Source organism: Betta splendens, chromosome 8, assembly GCF_900634795.4.
Source record: "Betta splendens chromosome 8, fBetSpl5.4, whole genome shotgun sequence".
Classification (NCBI taxonomy): Eukaryota; Metazoa; Chordata; class Actinopteri; order Anabantiformes; family Osphronemidae; genus Betta; species Betta splendens.
The window spans coordinates 11,429,619-11,451,687 of NC_040888.2; the positions used below are offsets into that span (position 1 = coordinate 11,429,619).

Genomic DNA, 22,069 nt, shown 5'->3' on the forward strand with positions numbered 1-22,069 from the left:
CAACAAAGAAACATTTGCTTTAGGTGCGAGGACGACGGGATTAACTTGTTGATACAGGTTTTCTCCCTGAAACTTCAGTTCTGAGGGGAAAAAAAAGCCGAGAAGTAAGTGGCAATAATGTTTGAAAAAGGCTCTTAAGCTTCTGCTGAACTGAGGGAATATTTTATTAAGTGAAAGCAAGGCATATTTCCATGACACTGTACTGCCTTTTGTATGCATTACCAATTTATCTAGAGTCCCTAGACGGGGCTTTGTGGCTTTACAGCTGGAAGGGAAGATCATTTAACCAGAGACCATCGATACAAAGCACATGAATCTCTACATTTATAAACAGAGAGGCTTGATTTTACTCTTTGCGGCAGCATTTAAAGTAATTGGATCTGTCCTCGTGTTGCTGACAATGCTTTGTTCTGTGATTTTAAATTCATTTTCGCTACATTTTACTTCCCCCTAATGAAAAGAAACAAGTCCGGTAAACATTATTAAAATTGTTCAGTGCATCTCTTATCATGTCAAAGCGGTCCATACATCGGACAGGAGAGCCGAACAGCCTCTGTTCCTCTAAGAAAACATCCCATTAAAGTGCTCATGGTGCCGGCAGAGCAGAAATGGGACATCGCGCCACATGATTTGCTGTGTGCAGTTTTCGGAGGCGCTGTTCACACGGAAGAAAGGAAATTAAGCAAATAACAATATTCGTTGCATTTCGTTTATAGCCTGCAAATTCTGATCCGGTTTGTTGTATCCTGCAGCCTCACTTGAAATGATTAAAAATCTAAAAATGTTTAACACCTGAAGGCATCCTAGATTCTCTGGCTTATTTTTTCCTTCGCTGAGTACCCTGAGAGTATTGCCTTGACAGCTCCCACCCCCTCTTAACATACCCACCCCCCTCTCTCTCTCCCCCGCTCCTGCTCTACATAGAGTGAAGGCAGTGGCCTGACTCCAGGAGCCTCTGTCTCACACAGGCCTCTGACCACACATACGTCAAACACACAGGTTTAAGAAGCCCTCACTAGCTGTTCATGCTTAACTTCACACCAAATAAACTCTAGCTGGACCACACCGGATGTAGTGACACATAAAAACGCACAATAACCGTATTTTATCTTCATCTGCTCTTTCAGGTGATCAAGTCAGACACCTTCAAGCACTTGAGGCACCTCGAGATCCTCCAGCTGTCCAAGAATCAGATTCGTCAGATCGAAGTCGGAGCGTTCAATGGCCTCCCCAACCTCAACACGTTGGAGCTCTTCGACAACCGCCTCACACTGGTGCCATCGCACGCCTTCGAGTACCTCAGCAAACTGCGGGAGCTGTGGCTGCGCAACAACCCCATCGAGACTCTACCGGGCTATGCCTTCCACCGCGTGCCCTCGCTGCGGCGCCTGGACCTGGGGGAGCTCAAGAAGTTGGATTTCATCTCCGACGCGGCCTTCGTGGGCCTCATCAATCTTCGCTACCTGAACTTAGGCATGTGTGGGCTGAAGGACATCCCCAAACTGACGGCCCTTGTGCGTTTAGAGGAACTGGAGCTGTCAGGAAACCGGCTGGAGATCATCCGGCCGGGCTCCTTCCAGGGCCTGGTGTCTCTCCGCAAACTGTGGCTCATGCACTCGCAGGTGTCCGTCATTGAGCGCAATGCCTTTGACGACCTGAAGAACCTGGAGGAGCTCAACCTGTCCCACAACTCCCTGCACTCCTTGCCCCATGACCTCTTCACGCCCCTTCACCAGCTAGAGAGGGTGCACCTGAACCACAACCCATGGGTCTGCAACTGCGACGTGCTCTGGCTCAGCTGGTGGCTGAAAGAGACGGTGCCCAGCAACACCACCTGCTGCGCCCGCTGCCACGCGCCCCCCTTCTTGAAGGGCAAGTACATCGGGGAGCTCGACCAGAGCCACTTCACCTGTTATGCTCCTGTCATCGTGGAGCCACCTACGGACCTCAACGTTACCGAGGGTATGGCCGCGGAGCTGAAGTGTCGCACAAGCACCTCCACAACATCTGTCAACTGGATCACCCCTAATGGAACTTTAATGACCCACGGCTCTTACCGGGTGCGGATATCCGTCCTGCATGACGGCACGCTCAACTTTACAAATGTCACGCTGCGAGACACAGGCCAGTACACCTGCATGGTCACCAACGCCGCTGGCAACACCACGGCCACCGCTGTCCTCAATGTAACTGCTGCCGACGCCAGTGTCAACTACACCTACTTTACAACCGTCACGGTGGAAACCGTGGAGGCCGCTGGCGACGGAGAGGGCGCGTTGGTTGCCACCAATAAGACCTTCATCCACGTTCCTACTACAACGTCCTCTCTGTCCGTTGGCCTGTCGTCCTCGTCCCCTCGAGCCACCCAACCAACCTTCACTGTGCCCATCACGGAGCCAGGCTTCTCCGGCCTGGACGATGTGATGAAGACCACCAAGATCATCATCGGCTGCTTTGTAGCCATCACCTTCATGGCAGCGGTGATGCTGGTGGTGTTCTACAAACTGAGGAAGCAGCACCAGCTGCATAAACACCACGGTCCTGCACGGGCCATCGAGATTATCAATGTGGAGGACGAGCTGGGGGCCGGGGCCAGCGGCCGGGGCAGCGGGATCTCGGGAGGCTCCACTGTAGCGCAGAGTGTAAACAGTGGAATAGGAGGGGGGCAGACACTCAGGCTGCACCACCCAGAGATTGTAAACCTGCCGAACCTGGCCCGATCGGAGCACCTCAACCACTACTATAAAACCCATCACTTCAACAACAACATAAAAGGCCTGGGCATTGGTTCTGGAATGGGCCTCAACAACAACAACAACCCATCACCTTGCTCTCAGAACACGTCTATATCCTGCTCCCAGATTCCAACCTCCACGACTGGGGGAACACCCACGGGAGGCACCCTGCCCTCCACTCTGCCGCTGCCCCAGCTGGGCCTTCACAGCTCCCTGAAAGGCCTGATGGGGAAAGGCCAGAACGAGCCACTGCTTTTTAAGAGCAGCTCCAAGGAAAACGTGCAAGAGACTCAAATCTGAGTAAAAGTGAGAGCATAAGTCAGAGGTAAAAAGCAAGTAGATAGAGGCAGTAATACAGAAAGAGCGCCAGAGACACCGAGCATATAAGACTGATTGTAGCCTACTGTTCTCATGGACAGATTCCAGAAAAGATGAAATTTCACATAGTCACTGCTTTGTGTTGTCAGTCTGTTGACAGAGAGAAGCAGATACGTAGGAGACCGAGTAAGACGCCCCAGAAGCACTGGTCCCACAATAGCATCTGCGTGTACTTTTTAAATAAATCGGACACAAACATATACAGCGTAAGCCACTAACATCACAGAGGCGACGTTTGCAATCTGACATAGTCCAAAGCCCACGATCGAGCCCCACGGTCACAGTGGAACGGTATGAGGAACACACATGAGCAGTGACTCTCTCAAGCTTTTATACAGATTGTGTCATATATTTCCAGACATATTCAGTGTATATATTTGGAGGGAGACATAATATTGGCCACTGAACATGTTGTCAGATTAGTGTTTGGCAGAGACACCCAATAGCAAACAATGATTTGGGTGAGCGGAACAGTGCTACTGTGGGTTTCCAGGAACCACCGGAACAGACAGCGAAATTAGAGAAGCGCGGCGGTTCTGTCCAGGACGCACGTATGAGCGCGAAGCTCGTGCTTTGCAGGATGCCAGAATAAAAACTATTGTTTTTTTCACTCTCACTTTCTCACTTTTTCCCTTTCACACTCGACTGGCTACTGTCTTCTTTGAAGGAGGAAAGAAACAGAGCGAGTTAACATGGGAGAGAAAAGTCTCACGGCATAAAAGACAATGACAAATATTAAAAAAAAACTCAAAGTACATATTATATATACGTAAATATATTTTCATTCGAAGAAATAAATTATAAAGAATCTTTATCAACCTTTTGACTGAAATCTACAACATCTGAAGAATATATTAAAAAAAAACACCCAGCTGTTGTAGTGACCCTCCCTTACGACATGTCTCAACTTGGAACAAGATGGCTGCTCCAACTGTGCTGCGTACGGACACATGTGGCCCGGTGGCATCGGTTGAGAAGGATCTGAAACAAAAACCTGGCAACTGAGTGAATTTATTTTGGGCTTGACTTTTTTTTTTTTGTAGCACATGAAACCTGTTTTTTCCTCCTCTCTCGCAACATAAACAGGGTCATCGGAGACGGAAACGCTCCGCGCTCTGCTGCGAAAATATGAAACGCAGGTCTTCGTCATTTGATATGCGGTACAGCTATAGTAATAATAATAATCATCCTAATGGTAATGATGATAACAATGATTTCGCTTCATTTGTCATAATTATATAACAAGATGTTACTTTACATTATACTAAAACGGTGCACATGCTAGCTTAGCATGGTGTCTAAATTCTAAATTGGGTTCAGCATATCTGTCTCGTGGCATCACTGCTGTTACACTGCGTTATCATTTTTACCATTCACATGACTATTATTTTTACTACTTCTGCCTCCTGAGAAGTATTTTTTTTCCTTTGTATAAGACGCTGAAGTTTTGCGGCCGATCCCGGACTAGTGAGCAGCAGTGGGATGGACTGAGCGTGCCACTAAGTGCATATGCAGGAAATAACCTGGCCCTGAACTGGTTTCCTCAGTCAAGTCGTCACAGACTCGTCTGCTCTGATGTCTCATGCGGTCGGATCGTCACGTTTTCACACCTTAAGGACGGGACGTGGACCGTTGATGGAGACTGCCCCGTTGCAGAGGATTATTTCACAACTGTATCTCAGTGTTATCGTGTGTGAGTGGATTTCATTGCAGCAGGGAGCTAAATGGACAACAGACTTTGCCGAGCGTTTTTAAAGGTAAGCGAAGCTCATTCAGAGAAGGCGAACAGTATACAGTGGTGGCAGAATTTTTTTCTAATGAAAAAGGACAATTAAATGAAAAAATATAGAACTTATAGATCTCTTTTAAAAAACAAAACTATTATGATAAGTGTTTTTCATTTTGGGTTTTTATCTAGGTTCATTCTTTTCATTTTTTTTAAATCAAGTGTTATCTTTATTGTAATATTGTTACTGTTATTATAATTAGCTAATTACACTGGTTATGATTATGAGAGATGTTCTGTTAGCAGAGGTCACTGAAAATTAAAAAATACCTGGCACATAAAATGGCAGTTTAAGTCTGTGAAATCTGGTGGCTGTTTTTTTCTTTTTTCTTTATGTTCCTATCAATTTTAATTGTAGTATCACTGTTTGTATCCCTTTGGCTTGAGATGAGACAAAGCGAATGTGAACTGGTCGACACCGGGCCCTTTTGTTTCTGCACAGGGGGACAGGAAAGGCCCTGCTCTGGTTTACAAGCTCACTCACACTCGCTCTGTGCTTTTCTGAATGTCACCGCCGTCACAGTGCTCGGAGTGCGATTGCGCTATGTCAACACCTCGTTGCCATGGCTACGCGCTCTAATGCGCCAAACGGCGTCAGCGTCGGCGTCTCATGCGGCTCCCCATCGCCCCTCGTCACCGCTCCTTTCTGGTGCCGTGTCTCAACGAGCCGGTCAGTGTTTATTCAGCGGTAGCAAATCAACCTGTGCATTGTGGCCCCCCCCCCCCCCCCCCCCCCCCCCCCTCCCCCCCCTTCACCCTCAGCCCTCCCCACAACCCTTAGCATCCTGCCATCAGGTTTCCCTGGCAACTGTTGCTGCTGTGACGGCCCCTTATCAAAACGTCTTGATTTGGGTTTTGAATGTTAAACAGATGAGAGCAGATGGTATAGAATTTAATCAGTGTGTGCTTTTACATCCTTTAAAGATTCTTCCCCCCTCTCAGCCTGATAAGTCGCTACATTACATTCTCCTATAAGCAAACTTGATTTCTGTATTTCAGCCACACGGGTAATTCTTCTGACTTTTCGTTGGCGCGTCATGTGATTTCCATGCCACGGCCCCCTGTGCAGCGAATGCATTTATGCACCCGGCCCTTATGACGGACACTCATGAACACTCATGCCCTGCATCAGTCATTACCATATCTCTTACCCAGCACTAGGGATCCATGTTTCCCTCACCAGTTATTTACATATTCATCCGCCTGTGTGTGCAAATAACAGAGAAATTATCATGTGGCTGTGCTTGTGGGTACGAGTGTGTTTCGTGTGTGCGCGTGGGTGTTCGCGACATTTTTTTTTGTGTACATCACTGGCTGAAAGCAAGGACTGTTACAAAAAGCTATTTACCCTGAATTCCTCAGACACTGCCTATCGCCTGTAGTAGCTCATCACTTCGGAAAGCATTGTGTAGCCCCTATGAAGTGGTGCAAACCGGAGGCCATGTTATTGAGGTTCAGCGTTAGAGAGAGAGCAGCGGTGGAGCCGGAGAAACGGCGACCGTGCCGCAGCGTCCGAGACACAGAGCGCTGAGCGCACTTCCAGCGCTGCTCTAATGGAAGCGCTGTGTTTACTGTGCAGGAAGGCACCCGAATATAGGGCTGTGTTGTAGAATAAGGCAAATAAATCAGGAAGCTGTCATTTGAATCATTTGAAGCTGTGACTGTGTGTGTGCACGTGTTGCACGTTCAGGTGGGCTTACGCCAGCTAGGTTGTGTGTGTGTGTGTGTGTGTGTGTGTGGGGGGGGGGTCAGACATCCATTTTAAATCCACAGTTTAAACCAGCTCTGTCTGTCTCCCTTTGCTTCAGGCTACTTTTATCATCCGCTCACTGACACTTAAAGTAAAATCTTTACTGTTCTTTCTGCTCGTCGTCAGCGTGCAGCATCGCGTTGAGGGTCAGGTCACATCCCGCCAGGGCTCATCGTGGACGGCGTTCCCATTCTGCATGGCGCCGTTTGCTCTAACTGCTGATGCGGCCGTACGGGAGAATAGCACCTGTTAAATGATTTGTAATGTGCATCTTAGGGGCCGTATTTGACAGCGAGGCCACTGTTTGGTGGCAATCGTAGCGATACGCGTGAAGCTGCTCTCTTAGCTTAGCTTTGTGTAATCACAGACACGAGGGCATTTCAAGTTCAGTCTGTTGCTCATTGTGGCCAGCAGTGTTAGAAACTGCAGCCAGACTTGCACCAGTCCCTGAAGGCGGTGTTGCACACATGTTAACCTCAGCACTACAAGCCCTGGGTGAACTCCACACTGCTTAATTTCTATTCTGTCAACCCCCCCCCCCCCCCCCCCCCCCCCCCCCCCCCCCCCCCTTTAAAAATAGCAGGGAAGCGACAGCAGAGCTCAATGCATTATTGATACGCGTGGTGTCAATGATGCATGCGCTCACGCACTGGTGCTAATTTTCTCCCTCTTTTGCAGAGGCCAAAAGCATCAAGCCGCTGTAATTTATATGCCTGATTATTGCTATTATTTCTCATGCAGCGATCAAGATGGTGCGTGAGCCCAGCTCGTCTGCCTGCGCGATGACTGCTGTGATTCCGTTAAGTGCAGCAGTGTTTGTTTGCCACTGTGTCACCAAGAACCCCCCCCCAGCAGTGCTGTCTTGCTATCCTTCACTGTGCCGCTGCTGTGGCGTGCGTGGCAGTCGGGGGTCCGGTGTCATCACCATCACGCTGGTCCGAGGCCGGTTTGATGGCACCAGTCTTTAGATGTGCGGGTCACTCCGTTCTGTCGCATTACAAAGAGTGAGGAGTCTTTTTTTTCCGCTTCCATGGTCACTTCGGAGATGCTTCAACTGGAGCTTCAGACGAGATGTGCACAGACGTTTCTTCTGTGTCATCACTGTGAAGCACACGGGCACGTTTGGGTGCAAAAGCTACACACACACACACACACACACACACACATTGATGCTGCAAGAGTGATTTACTAATTGAGGTGGAACTTTTTTAAATAATTTGCAGCTAAGTGCCGTGCACGTTAGCACGAACCTGAACCCTTTAGTTTAGGCGTGTGTCAACTGAAGGCGCCGTGAGTTTCGGTTTGGGACGTTATTACCCGATTTATTTTCTCGTTGCCTTAGTAACTGTGACATTGGCAACCACATTTTGGTCCTCTTGCGGGTTTCATTGATTCAGAGGCGTCTTGTGAACGTGCACGTGAGAGCGATGAGTGATGTCTCATCCCAGATGACTGTCTCCTCCGTGTCACTCAGCTGTGGGTCAAGATCCGCACAGTCGCTAAACCAGTACAATGGGACAATGGCACAGAAATGAACAGGGGGGCAGTAGTAAAGCTAGCATCATGTGATGTTTGACTAACGGCACCAAACTAAAAGAATGTGGTGAGGCAGGTTCAAAGGGGAGAGAGCTTCACTTCAATACTGAAAATGAACATTTGGAGCCAGGTTTATCAAACACACAGTCACGTTTAGAGACGCTGCTTCCCCCGGAGCGCGGTGGAGACGCCTCCTTTGCTGGTGTGCGCAGACTTTGGGACATGCATTGGACCGTCCTGAACCATCCATATCTATTAAAGCATGTGCTGACCCAGCAGCCGTGCTCCTCTGAGAGGACAAGCTTGCTGTTAAGTTGCCAAACACACATTCTCCTCCATCCACTGCAGCTTGGCGTCTCAGATTTACTGTTTACGGGCACCTTGGCTCGGCATCATAATCACACTCTGCTGTGTCTGATGTTTGAACCTGGGCGGGGGCCACGGAGCACACTTCAACGCTTTGAAGTGTAAATTCAGGTCTGCTCGGAGCAGCCATATGGAGGGTGGTGGGGAGATAGTGACAGACATATGGGTGTAAGCTCAGTGGTTTAATAATGAGGCTGTTTAACCCCGTCTGAAGGTGAAGGAGGTCTGCAGGGACTCGAGTTTAGACCCAGACCAGGTGTCACCAGCGAGGGTCAGTAACGGGGCCCGACCCAGAAAACCTCCCTATAGTAGCTGGGCCTCAGACCTGCAGCATCCTGTGTGGTTTTAAGCCGACTGCTGTTGTAAACAGTCATCAATATGAAATAAAGTTTTACTGGACATATTGATTTTTTGACCCTTCTTTTCCCCGCGTCAGCCAGTGAAGCATGCTGCTCCCCGCATCTGTGCTGATTTATTCATCCAGCGTGGCCCCTCGTAGCCTCCTCTCACGTCCGCCCCCTCCTCTGCACGCGGTCCGACCTCGCAAGTTGTGTTTTCCGCCGCTGATGCTCTTTGACGGCGGCTACGAGCGGCGCCGGGCGCCCCGTCGCGGCGTTCCCGCGCGACCCGGCCCGCGCTCACCGGGCTCAGCTGGCAACACGGCCCGCTTACCACGCAACAGCCTCTGTCGCCCGAGGCGCCCCCCGCCCTCACAGCCCAAAGGAAGTAGAGTGACAGGGGAGGACGGGGTGGACAGAAATAGAAAAAGAGAACATAGAGATAGATTGAAAAGAGACAAGGATGACAGGAGGAATAAAAGATGACACTGAGACATCCTGTCACTCCATATCTATCCAGGCTTTAGCTGCAGTAGAGGACCTGGTTGCACGTATGTACATGGATGTGCTGAGGCCCCGAAACTGCGCTGTGTGCGTGTCTCACATCTGCATGACTGGCGTAAGTATGCATATTTATGCATACGTCCAAGTAGGTTGCGTGTGTACTCGTGTGCACTCAAGTGCTCACGGTATCCGTGATTGTGAATGTGCGCGCGGAGGAGATAAAGACATGAAGGAGGAAGGGCCGCCGCGGTGCTTATATGTCACCCAGCGCTGGAGGGGGAATGACTCCTCTCTGTCCCTGACCCGGCAGAGGCAGAGGAGGAGCACGGCTCACTTCTCCTGTTTCTTTGCCTTTTTCTCGCCCTCTTCTTGGGAAATGTAGCTAAAGCGTCAGTCGCGGCCTCTCTCCCTCTCTCTCTCTGAGTAACACGCGCGCTCACGGGAGTACGTCTCGCATTATCCCCTCAGCCCTTTGCTCCTCTGCTCCTCAAACCTCGCCGTTCCTCATCGCCCGCTCTTCTATCTACCTCATGCTTCCTGTTTCACCCCTCCTTCCTCCCTCCTTCTCCTCCCTGTCAGTGTGTGATTCTGTATTAACCCTTTATCCACACCGTCACGCTCTCCCACGCTCCTGTTAACCCTCTGCATCACTCCGACCGTCTCTCAGGAAAATGGAAAACCAACCAACAATGAACCAAGGCTTGTGATATTTCCTTCCCTCTGTTCAATTAAACATGGCCTCCATCTGCTTCTTTGTTTCACTTTGGCTTTTCTTCTGCAATATTGACTATGGTTGTTCTTGTGATTGTTTTTAAAACTGTGTTTTAACCTGTTATAACCACAGATGTGCATATAAACACTGCAGGAACATATCAAGGGTGTGTGTGTGTGTGTGTGTGTGTGTGTGTGTGTGTGTGTGTGTGTGTGTGTGTGTGTGTGTGTGCGCACGCGCGCACGGTGAAGGGTGGATTTGTTCTGCTTTAAGGTTCTGTCCCCAAATCCTTTTCAGAACATTCAATCTCTGTTCATGTGCCATACTGAAAAATTTATGAAATAAAAATAATGTTTTCTACAAAATTCAGAGTGAGATTGTGGCGCTTGTTTTTTACTTTAGCTCTATTAACTTAAATCATCCAGACAGAAAACAAGTGGGGACCATGTTTGCCAAATCACTAGAGCACCACAGCAGCAAACATTGTTTCTCTGCAGGTTATTTTGCCTGCGTGTGTGTGTGTGTGTGTGTGTGTGTGTGTGTGTGTGTGTGTGTGTGTGTGTGTGTGTGTGTGTGTGTGTGTGTGTGTGTGAGAGAGAGGGAATTTATGTGAATGCGCGTGTTCTTCCACGCTGCTGTTATTTTCCCAGAGAGCCTTTCCTTCACCCGCCGTCGTTCCTTCTTCTCACTGCGCTGCAGCAGTGTTGCAGAGTGTGTGCGCGAGTGTTTCCAGAGCTTTGTGTCAATGTTAAAGCTGATTGTCAAAGAGCCTGTGGAGCGGCTGGCTGCAGGGTGTGTGTCAGGACCCAGGCGGCTGACCTATGCCTGTATGTGCACATATGTGTTTAATCTGAGGAGCTGGCTGAGGGTTTGCCAAGAGGTCAGGTCCTGAAGGCTACTGACATGGGAGTATAATTATTGGCCCACTGTGTGTGTGTGTGTGTGTGTGTGTGTGTGTGTGTGTGTGTGTGTGTGTGTGTGTGTGTGTGTGTGTGTGTGTGTGTGAGTAGAGTTGTAAGACGAGGTTGTTAGGGTGAGTTAACACTGATTTACTGAGTCTCAATGGGAATCCTCCTGTAACTTTTGAGCACCGTTTTAATATTGCAGCTCTGGCTGTTGGCTGCCTGTCAATCAGCAACAAAGACGCTGAAGTTCTGAAAGAGTTTCGTCTTATTCCAGTGAAATGCTTTTACAAACTACCAGATTCCGCTGCAAAACTGCTGAACCCTCAGCTCGGCTAATAATGGAAACTAGATTCACTGAGTGTGCGTACTACAAGCAGGGCTCAGAATTCGCTGTGAGACAATGTAGTTTTAAAGTGTTTTAAAAACTTCTAGAATAAACATACCTGCAATTAAACAGCCCCAGCCTCAGCTTAACTTAAATTTGGCTTTGAAAACGTCTTTTCTTAATCGCAATTGTCTCCACAGCCACAAAACACTTGAACATCCCATTATTAGGCCTTAAATCAACAGGCCTCAGGTGCAGTATGTGAAATATAGTCTACACTTTGAGGCTATACTTGACGTAAAGTCACGCTGGGAGCGAATGACAGCCTCTCTATGCTAACATGCAGATGTTCAGCAGATGTGATGTTTACCACCGATTTACTTCAATCAGTTGATTTGTTTTTTTCTGAAGCACAAGGCTACGTTTGTTAATGATGAGAACAGACCAGTCCTAAACCACTGTCAAATTTTAATACAAATGGAGTTTAAAAGTTTTCCCAAATTTCTTACAATTTCTTTAGTTGTGAGCTTGTGTATCAAATGATGCGGCAATACACTACTGGCAACAGCTGCAAATGATTTCACACAAAGCCACAAATGTCTATTGGCAATCGATGTTCTGGCCACAATTAAAACCATTGAATAATTACATTCTGTAACTGGATCAGTGGTGAACATTTACAGTTTATATGTACAGATAATTATAATAATCATTTAAAGGTCTGTCCCTGATATACAGGTATAGAATTAACAGTAAAATAAGAAACAATGTTCAGTAATAAGAAATGTGTATATGTAAGTACACTGTAATAAGAAATATGTGACCTAAGCCAAGACTTGATGTGTCATATTATAAATCACCCTACATTTATATATTGTACTAAACTGCATTACCGCTGTCCTCAGTAATTCATATAGTTTATATCGACAGCATAGAGTCTTCAAGCTGCTTTTACTTGTAAGTCATTTTTCCCTTAAGCTGGTAATCTAGCAATTTAGCGTTTCTTATTTTTCCTCCAAAATTCAGAAAGTTCTGTAATCAGATTATTGTAATCCACTTACACATTATGTATTACTCCCCCAGCCTTTGTGTGTGGGCGCGTATGAGAAGCATCACCCAAAAAAAAAACCAACAAAAAAAAAAAACCAACAAGCACTGCCCGGTTTCTCATGACGTCTGCAAAAGCTCCATATTGAAGCATTCAGATTGGAATAGGATAAACACGGTTCCGTTTGGGTGCATGGTGGATAAAACGCATGCGTTTTCACAGGAGTCACGTGTGAAGTGTAAACGCTGATGCGACACCAGCTTGATTGTCGCGCGCTACCCAGGGTACGGTCCGCGGTCACGGCTGCGCTGAATAGATTATGCAAAACTACCTAACAATTCTCATTTTCACCTCAGCGACACTGGTATCTACATGACTCAAGGGTAGAGCAGTGAGTATGTGTTTAAGATTAGAAGAGACTGCATGAAATCCAGGGCAATTTATATGTGACAAAGCAGTGAGGCTAAAGTACGCAACTCAATCGCACGGCTCTATTTCTCTCTCTCAGCCCTAGTTAGGTTAAAATAGTTGTGATTGAAAGTGGAGGGAGGAGGGGCAGGCTGGGAAGGAAGAGTGAGAGCTGATGGAAGGACAGGAAAGGGGATTTGGGAAGGAGGATGAGGAGGCGGGGGGGAGGGGAGGGTGGGTGGGTGCAAACGATGAGCTCCAAACAAGTTTCCGTTTTTGCCTCCCCTTCTCATGAAAAGGCCAATTCTTGCACTTGGCTGCAATCTAAGTGATTTCCCCCCCCCCCCCCCCACCACCACCACCACCACCTATCCCCTTCTGGGGCCTGCTGCCTGTCACTCCCATCCTCCGCGCCGTTTGTCTGTGGTTTTCTGCTCCGGCGCTCATGCTTCGCCGGCGTTGTCTGCAGCGGCGCGGCTGCCCTGCTCCGTCTGGAGGTCAAGGCTCGCGTCAGCGCCGGCTGTGTGAAGGTCAGAGGCAGCAACAAATGGAACGCTGTCTGCTTTTTAAAAAAAAATAATAATAATAATAAAATGAATTGAGTGTCATGTGACGAACGGACCGTGTCACCGTCTCAACGCCCCCCCCCCCCCCCCCCCCCCACACACACACACACCCGGCACATCACCGTCGCTGGACTCAGCACTGATGCTATTGTAAAGTGGAGCCTTGGATACGGAGGCTAATCGTCCGTGCCACAGCCCCCCCTTCACTCCTCCCTCCTCCACCTCGCCACCTTGTTGTCTCTTCACACCTTCTCCTCCCACCTTCTCGCCACTGTAACGGGATACTCGCTTAATTCATTGGCTTTACGGTATTTTCTCAATTATCCCTTTTGCCTCCCCTCCTTCCTTTTCCCACTCATCCTCCCCTCTCTTTGTTTGTCCTGTGGAAGGACGTTTGTTTTCCTGTGGGGGTAGAAGGGAATCGACATCGAGAGATGAGTTATTGATTAGAGGGCAGGTTGCAGAGAGAGGTAATGCGACTCAGAGAAAGAGAGAGAGGATGAAGACGGGATGACACGTACGATCTGTGACACATCCTGCACACTGTATTAAGGCTGCTCACCCACACCCGCCTGTGGAACATATGTGTACATGTTATTACATGAACACATGATTAAAGGTGACAAACTGTTGCTGTTGTTGTTGTGATTCAGATGGTGGGGGTCTTAATGTGTGACAGATTATGGGATACGTTCTGGTCTGTGGGTGGAGTAAGCTCTCAATCTGCCAGGCTCTTAAAATTAGACCTTAGTATTAATGTGTTTGCGTTGAGAGTGACATCAGTCAGAGGCCGCGGTGACTGTTCAGACGACGGGGTCATTATTTCAGGATCAGCTTTGGAATTCATTGTTTTTTTAAGTGACATATTAATCTGTTCAGGAGGCTGGAGAAGGTTTTCTGCTTTACTCCACTAGAGTTGACAAATACTTGGACTTATTTAATTCTGTTTAAATATTACGTTCAAAGTTAAGTGCTGATGGTCATACTTTCCATAATTAGTTTGGTTCATTTGATTTGCTGGGCTCCATTGATGCACAGTGGGCGTTTACTGAGGAAAATCAAATCAGATTTAACTCAGATTAGATATTTATTCAGATTCTTAAAAGGAAACACGTGGGACACGCCGTCTTTAACTTGACTTTTAAGGATGTTAACACACTGTTATTGAATGACATACGGCGGTAAACAACTTAGATCCACGTCTGCAGGTAAAGCTGCGGTTTGGAGGTAGATAGAACAGAGAATGCAGTATGTCAATTCATAAGAAGGTCAAAAACATCCAGCATGCAACACCAGATGTAATTTATAACAAGGATTTACCCAGGGACACTATTTCATGCACAGCTATCCATGAAGACGTGCCTTTTTTCCCTGAGAGCAAGCATATGTTCAGTGGAAACATCATCGTAGCACGAGTCCAGCATCCAGTGTGTGTGTGTGTGTGTGTGTGTGTGTGTGTGTGCGTGCGTGCAGTGTTTGCAGCATGTTGACCCGGCTCACAGGCTCCGGTTTGGGCTCTTGGCTGCACCGAGCTCCTCAAATCCTGACAGGACGCTGATAGAGAAGATGGCAGCGCGTCAGTCGGTCGGCAGCGCGCGATGGCAAATAATTGTTTTTGATATTCAGCATTCCTGACTAGAGCCGAACAACCGGGTGGAAATCTGTACAAACAAACACAATGTGATTATGAATGCATTACCACCCAGCAGACAGGCAATCAACACGGAGTGACTTGTCACGCAGCCCCGCAGAATTAAAAGTCCTCTCAGGTTTCTTACACGTTGGAGATGATTGACGTGAGAACAGCAGCTGCTTGTTTGGAGTAGATTCCGCCTCGCCTCATCCCCCCGCCCTCACCCCCAGCGCGCTCCTCCGCGTGCAACTCATGGTTACATAAAGGATCTGTGTCTGTTTCTCCAAGGTGGATAGACAGACGTGATGGTGCACGGGAAGACGCTAGCGTGCACGCTTTTACCAGCGTGTGCAGTCTGACACGCTCCCTTCCGTCGTGCACGTGGTCGCCGCTGTCACCGCTCCCCTTCCGCCTCTGTGCCGCAGCACTAAACAATCTGTGGTAATGACTACAGGCAAAGAGGCGACGGCCGGAGTCTCATCAGCATCTCCGATGCATCGATTAGCTATAGAGGACTGACGGCCAGCAGCCGCTGCGGTGCTGCATGGGCGTGCACGCGCTGCGCGGCGCGGCGCGGCGCTGCAGGCGGCAGACGCGAGGGCAGAGCCTGCAGTCGCGCAGACCTGTGCGAGGGAGCGCGAGAGCCTTATTTACTCCCCCACTGTCCGCTTTATTGAGTCGAGCCCCTCGGTCGGGCTCCGGCGCAGATGCTCACCTGCCCCCCCCCCCCCCACCGCTGCATGCCCAGACCCCCCCCTTCGCACCAGCAGCACCCTCCAGCCCGCAGCTGAACGACGCCACAACAAGCACACTCTCATGAACACGCAGGTGTGACCTCGGCGGACCTGCTTCTACGTGAACAAGTGGTGGCAGCAGCGGTGCCTAATGAGACAGCATTATTTATAGTCCAGTGTAACAGCGGCGGCCTCACCATTAGACTGATAATGAGTCACTGGGATATTGATGGATGCTTGTCTATATTGGTATTCACCAAGGAACTGGTGCCACTTCTCTGGGTTGCCGTGGATACCAACATTGCCTGCTAAATGACCCAATAATAATAATGATAACAATGACAGCACTATGTGGGGATTGAGTTTTAAAACCACAGGGAGAAGCACGCAGGCCAGAGTGCGAAAGTAATGAGAATGGAAAGAGAGTGATACAAATGAAAGGAGGCAAATAAATGTGAGAAAAGGGGGGGGGGGTTATCAAGAGTTTTGATTGAGGGAGGTGGGGGTGGCATAGAGGGGAGGAGGGGGAGAAACACACAATCGATGATCAGTGAAGTAGCATTAGCATTGTTCACACATCCCCAGCCTCGCCACCCCTCCAACCAACCACCCCAGCCTCCCCGCCGCCCCTTCCTCTTGCGGCCTCTCTTTCTTTCTTGCTGCAGCGTTGCCATGGCGACCGAGAAATGTGGGAATACCTCTGTCCTTCAGAGAGTGAGAGAGAGAGAGAGAAAGAGAGACTAAAAGGGAGAGAACGACGAGATGGAGTGAGACACAGGGTGTGAGGAAGGAAGTGAGGAAGGAAGAGGGTGCAGGGGGTGGGGGGTGACGGGGGTGGGGGGGGGGGTCACAGGGAAGGGGAGGATGTGTCCTACAGCGGCCGAGCGCACATTAAAAGCCTTGTTTAGCCCTTGAAGGAGCAGCTAAAGTACGAAGCATCGTGATCTTACACACTCGTGTACACACATAAACAAATGTGCGTCAGAGTCGGCGGTCCGCTAATGCATTCAGCTCCCTTCGCCGGCTCTGCTTTCATGAAAGGGAGTTAGTGGAAAGTGTTTTGAGCGAGTCGCACGCAGAAACACACACACAGGCGCACACTCTCCTCCACACATGCTCGCTGACACCGTCGTCTTCTTCCTGACACACGCGCACATGATTGCGATGGCACACATGCTAATGAGCGGCCAGCCGGGCTCCCATGTATTTACCTGCCATGGTTACCATGACAACCCATCCAGCCTGAAGTAGTCTCGGCTTTGCTTGCCATTGCGTGGCATCCTTTCCTCCCTCACCTTCCCCCCCCCCCCCCCCCCCCCCCCCCCCCCCCCCCCTCATCTGGTTGCTGCATTGCAAACGCAAGACAGGTCTCCTCCTTGTTACCCCCCCCCCCCCTCCCCGCGCTCTGTCGCCTGCATCGCTCTCACCTTCCTATGTACCAGCCTCCTCCAATGATCCTCCTCAAATTCATTTTATTGGCAGGTAGCATTTCCATGGAAACATCTCGAAACCATGGCAACTATTTGAACGAAGCCAAGCGCTTTCAAAACTGCTGCACTCGTCCCCTCACTCTACCTTTTTTTATCCCTCTCCCTCATCTTCCCGCTCAGTATAGATAATGGTGCAGTCAACGTGCACACAGTGTGCGTGTGGTGGTCAACTTTTTGTGCGCCCCAGCATATCGTCACTGCTGCTTCCTGGGCCCAACGACTTCCTCACATGCGTGTTGCTTTGTGTGTGAGCGCGTGTCGGTGGATCCTCTTCTCGTTCACCCCTCGGAATCATGGGTGACTCCGTGAGCCTCCTTCCGTCCTCCATTGTTTACCTTGAACTGGTTGTTTCTAGTGTTACAGCAGCATCCCTGTCTGTCAAACGACTGGCTCCTCCCCAGGGATGGAGGCTGATGATGTTAAGGCTGTAAGACTGGACTGGCTGCCTGAGAGGCCCCCTCCCGACTGGGCCTGGCACTGCCACGGATACAGTACAGTGGACTCCACACACACCCAGCCGCTACAAAGGGATCTCTAGGTTAAAGAATAGTGTTTGTGCCCAAATACTTCTTAATAGGGAATTCCTGTAAAATAGATACATCAGAGATACAGTAGAATTTAGCAGCAACACAACATAAGAGAGGTACATAATAATAATTAATTAGCGGAAAAGAACTTGAGAAGAAGAAGAGCAAGAAATGAACAATAAACAGTTATTTACAAAAATAAGTTGTGCATCCAAACATGATTATAGGAATCCAAAGCAGACTGTCCTCACATAAATAATTACAGTAAACAGTCTTCCTGACAAGCACAGGCTGTGTTCACTGCTGCTCCTCCAAGTCTGGCCGGTGAGACATCCAAAAATAAAAGCACTTCCCATTATATACTGGGAACATACTGTACACAGGAGCCTATCCCAGTTGTCAAATGGGAGGCAGCTCACCATGGACAGGTCACCAGTTTATCACAGGCCCACATACAGACACAGACACACAATCACCCTCACAAATCCAGGAATCAAACTCAGGACCTTCTTATTGTGAATAATATAATGTTACTAGTAATATTATTGCGTATTATTATTAAAAAGTAACAAATACTAAAAATAAACATCTGTTGTTTTGTTGGTTGGTTTTGTTGGTACAAATAAAAAAAGATTTGCAGAGTCAGTCGCAAACTGCTATCTGTGAATAAAAGTGAATGTAAAGTTTGATGATCTAAAAGCTGCAGCTTTAGAAATGGAATATTTGTTCATTCTTACCTGATACTAGACTTCAGCTGCTCAGTGGGCCATGGTTGCCGCTGTCTGATTCTCTTCAAGATACACTAGAAATCCTCAACAGGGGACAGATGTGGACTGTACGTAGTCCAGGCACGTTCGCATGCTCGGTGTCTATGAAGCCACATCACTGTATCAAGTGCACAGTCCTGCTCAAATACGCAGAGACGTCCTGGAAAAAGACGTTTGTACCTCTTAAATCCAAATGTGCAGTCTGGGTGGATGAACATCCACACATCATGTCACTCTGAGCCCATATTGTCACATGACCTTTGCTGAATTGAAAGTGCTCCCAAGTCCTATTCATTCCTGTATCACAACAAAGTTCACAGCTGTTGAATAGTGGTTTACTTGTGCTGCAGGCATCAAACAGAACAATATAAATACATTTTATTGAACTTGTAATCTGACATCTTACATTTTACATCACAATTACTGTACACAGCAATTAATAGAATGTACAAGATGGTTGTGTGTGTGTGTGTGTAATTACACATTAGAGCCTTCTGAACAAAAGGAGTCACAGATTGACTGGACACCAGGACTACTGTGAGTTGGATCACACTTACCACCTAAGCGCCATTTATTTCTATTTTCTGAGGAACACATCAGAGTTTACTTAACACCAGGAGTTCGAATGCGTCAGCGCTGAATCAGGCAAGAGATGCAACTCGTAACGTTACGTTTTTTTTGTGCCAAAGACAAAAAGTAAGAGAAAAAACACAACTGTGAAATGGAATCTGTCCTAATTTCTAGCCATCAGTTGCAACTGATGTCTCACCACAGCCCTGATGAGTTGTTTTATGTGGAAGATCTGCTGTAATTGTAAGACTGTGGTCATTCAAGCACAGGAACACTGATAACACACTCAACATGGGCAGAAAATGTAATTTAGTCCTTTCAGTTTTTTTGTATTGTTCGTTTCTTTTGCTCACTTAAAATACAACATCCAACTTTTTTAGCAAGTAAAGTGAAATTAGTGTAATTGTTTAAATAAAAACACCTTAAGGCATTTCTTCCTCCTCTGTGATAGCAGATGATTCCTGCACATCTAAAGTGCAAGTCTGTGTCTAAATTCAGAGAGAAAGAAAACCATGGTAACAGCAGAAAAATAAAGCTAATAGTATGTAAAAAAAAAACAATGCCCTAAAATAATAATACTATTACCAAACATAATGCAGATGAAAGAACTGGCATATTCACAAGTACATTCCCCAAAGACCTGCTCAGGATTTGCTCAGTGCAGAAAAAACAATTACAGTGCCATGAAATGAATAAAAGGTACATTCACTTATCGGAGTCCTTTGAAGACGGGTGAGGACGAGTAAGCAAATATAATTCAACAGTGAGGCTTTTCTGTTGCAGAGGAGCCTATAGGGGGAAAAACTCCCAAAGTAGCGAGAGTCGCAGGCAACGCTGTTGCTCGTTCTCCGCGAAGTCAGGAGGGATAACACACAATCTGCTCCGTGACAGGCCGAGGAGACAAATTCCAATAGTTGCAGGATTCCCGGGAGTTAATGATGAGCAGCGAGCAGAGGTGAGGACATTGTGATCAAACGCATGCAGAGAGAACAAAATGAACACAACTGGGGGGCTGACAATGTAACACAACACCCTAACAATATGTGACTATCAGGCAGCTAATCAGGGAGAAGCCGGGAGAACAGCTCGCGTCCTCTGTGAGACTGCTCTCCCTGGACGGGCTCTTGTGGGACTTTGGAGCTTCTATCAGGATGCAAAACTGAGAAACTGAGAAACAAGGGAAGTAGAAATCTACTGTTGGAAGAATTTTTTACAATTACTTTAATTGTTTATTCGTTGGCGTTTCAACAAGGCCTTTACTTGTAGATGTGGTCTCGGCCTGTTCAGCTCAGTCTCTCCGTGCCTTCGCCTTGTGTGCACTGTTCTAATGGACTGTAGTGGCAGTGCCTTGTGCAGAGTGGAGACATCATGATGGAGCAGTGTTTGCACCCGAGGCTGCATCTGCCATTTGAAATGGCCTCATAGTCCTTGTCTGTTGCATGACCATTGAGATCAATCATCGGACATAATGCCAGTCCACAACGAGCACACTTACTGTTACGCATCCACATCGTCTCAGAGTCCACAGACACTGGACTCAAGGCGTTCTTTTTCCTCTCGGGGGAAAGAGACAAAACAAAAAAAATGGAAATATTATTCAGGATTATTTCTTCTGCGTTGTTTGTGAACCGTCTTTTGTTTTCTTTCTGCCAGATTGTGTTTTTTAACAGCTGCTGACCTGCGCGTGATGCCTTCGCTGCATTTATTGGACTGCGTGTTGGGGGATTTGTCTTTCAACAGGAAGGAACTAGAGTTGCGAGGAAAATTGGAAGTGAGTCTCCTCTGATATCGGTTTAGTGATGTTTAGATCCGCTTGTTGAGACGAGGCTGCTCCTCATTTTACATGTCAGTGAGGTTAGTTTCTGTCTAAAGCTATTGTGAAAATGGAAACAGTTCACACATACAGTAACAGTGTCCTACAGTATGTGTGGACAACTTCTATTATCAGACAAACGCCCTGAACCATTTTATTTTTAAGTGCAACTTCTTCAAAGCAATAATTTCCCATATTTTTATAATGTACCCATGAGTCCACGTTTTATTTTTACTATGTTTGCATAAAATAGTGAATAAAGCTTAGTTAAAAAAGTAAATTAGATAAAGTTAATAATATACAGTATAACTGTGTAACAGTCCTGCTAAGTGTGTTAAGCATGTTTTCATGAGATTCATGTTATTCTGTTATGTCGTTCACACTACACAGATGGATTTACATACTGTACACAATATGGAGCTTAATGGCGATGCCAAGACATTAAACACCTACACACACACGCACCACTTATGAAAAACGTATGTTGGCTTTTTCCTTCCTGAAACATGTATTCTCACATCAACACAGTCTCCTAATAATGTTCAAGGGTTCAACTCTCCGGGAGCCACCACCTGTTTCACTGAGGAAAAGTATTTCTAATCCATCATCGATGAGTTTATGACTGTGAGAGCGATCAGTGTTCTGGATGAGACCTGGATTTGAGCCGCGTGTCAGGAAGTTGGTGAAGCTCTGATAAGAGTAAGACAGGTTGTCGTCGGGACTGTGCAAATAGTAACGCGCACTTTATTTATGACTGTGGTTTCGACAGTGCCTGTAAAATAAGTCCCTCCTCTAATTCAATTCCAATCCTGGCATAAACTTTAATCCTGCTGGTTCCAAAAACAGCAGCTAGTAAAAATGAAACCCAGCCAAAATGTCCTTCACGGAGACACAAGCTGCGGCTCAGCAAAAAGGAGCCACCCTCAGCATAGACAAAGCTGTTGCTGTCAGCCATGCAGTCATGAAGTTGTCATTACTGTGAAACATGAGGGCAGATTTCTCTTTATCGCCTCCATCATCCCCTCCCCCAGATACGCTGTGCTTATTATATGGCTTGTGAGCTCAGGGAGTGTTTAGGCTCTTTAATCAATGAACACCATGACAAATGGGTATAAGTCATACTGGTGTTCAATAGCTCATGCCATGGCAACCAGAAGAAGAAAAAGACATGTGGGCAT

At 47.5% G+C, this 22,069-nt stretch overlaps 1 protein-coding gene across 4 annotated transcripts in view; it reads left to right on the forward strand.

Annotated features, from left to right (window-relative positions):
* lrrc4ba (leucine rich repeat containing 4Ba) overlaps nucleotides 1-10,476 on the forward strand; it is a 29,077-nt gene extending 18,601 nt beyond the window's left edge. For all 4 annotated transcript variants that reach the window (XM_029158362.3, XM_029158364.3, XM_029158361.3 and 1 more), the window contains exon 3: nucleotides 1,128-10,476. In XM_029158362.3, the coding sequence (XP_029014195.1) occupies nucleotides 1,128-3,035 (1,908 nt within the window). In that variant the 3' untranslated portion in view covers nucleotides 3,036-10,476. The remainder of the gene's footprint in view (nucleotides 1-1,127) is intronic.
* The last annotated feature ends 11,593 nt before the right edge of the window (nucleotides 10,477-22,069 follow it).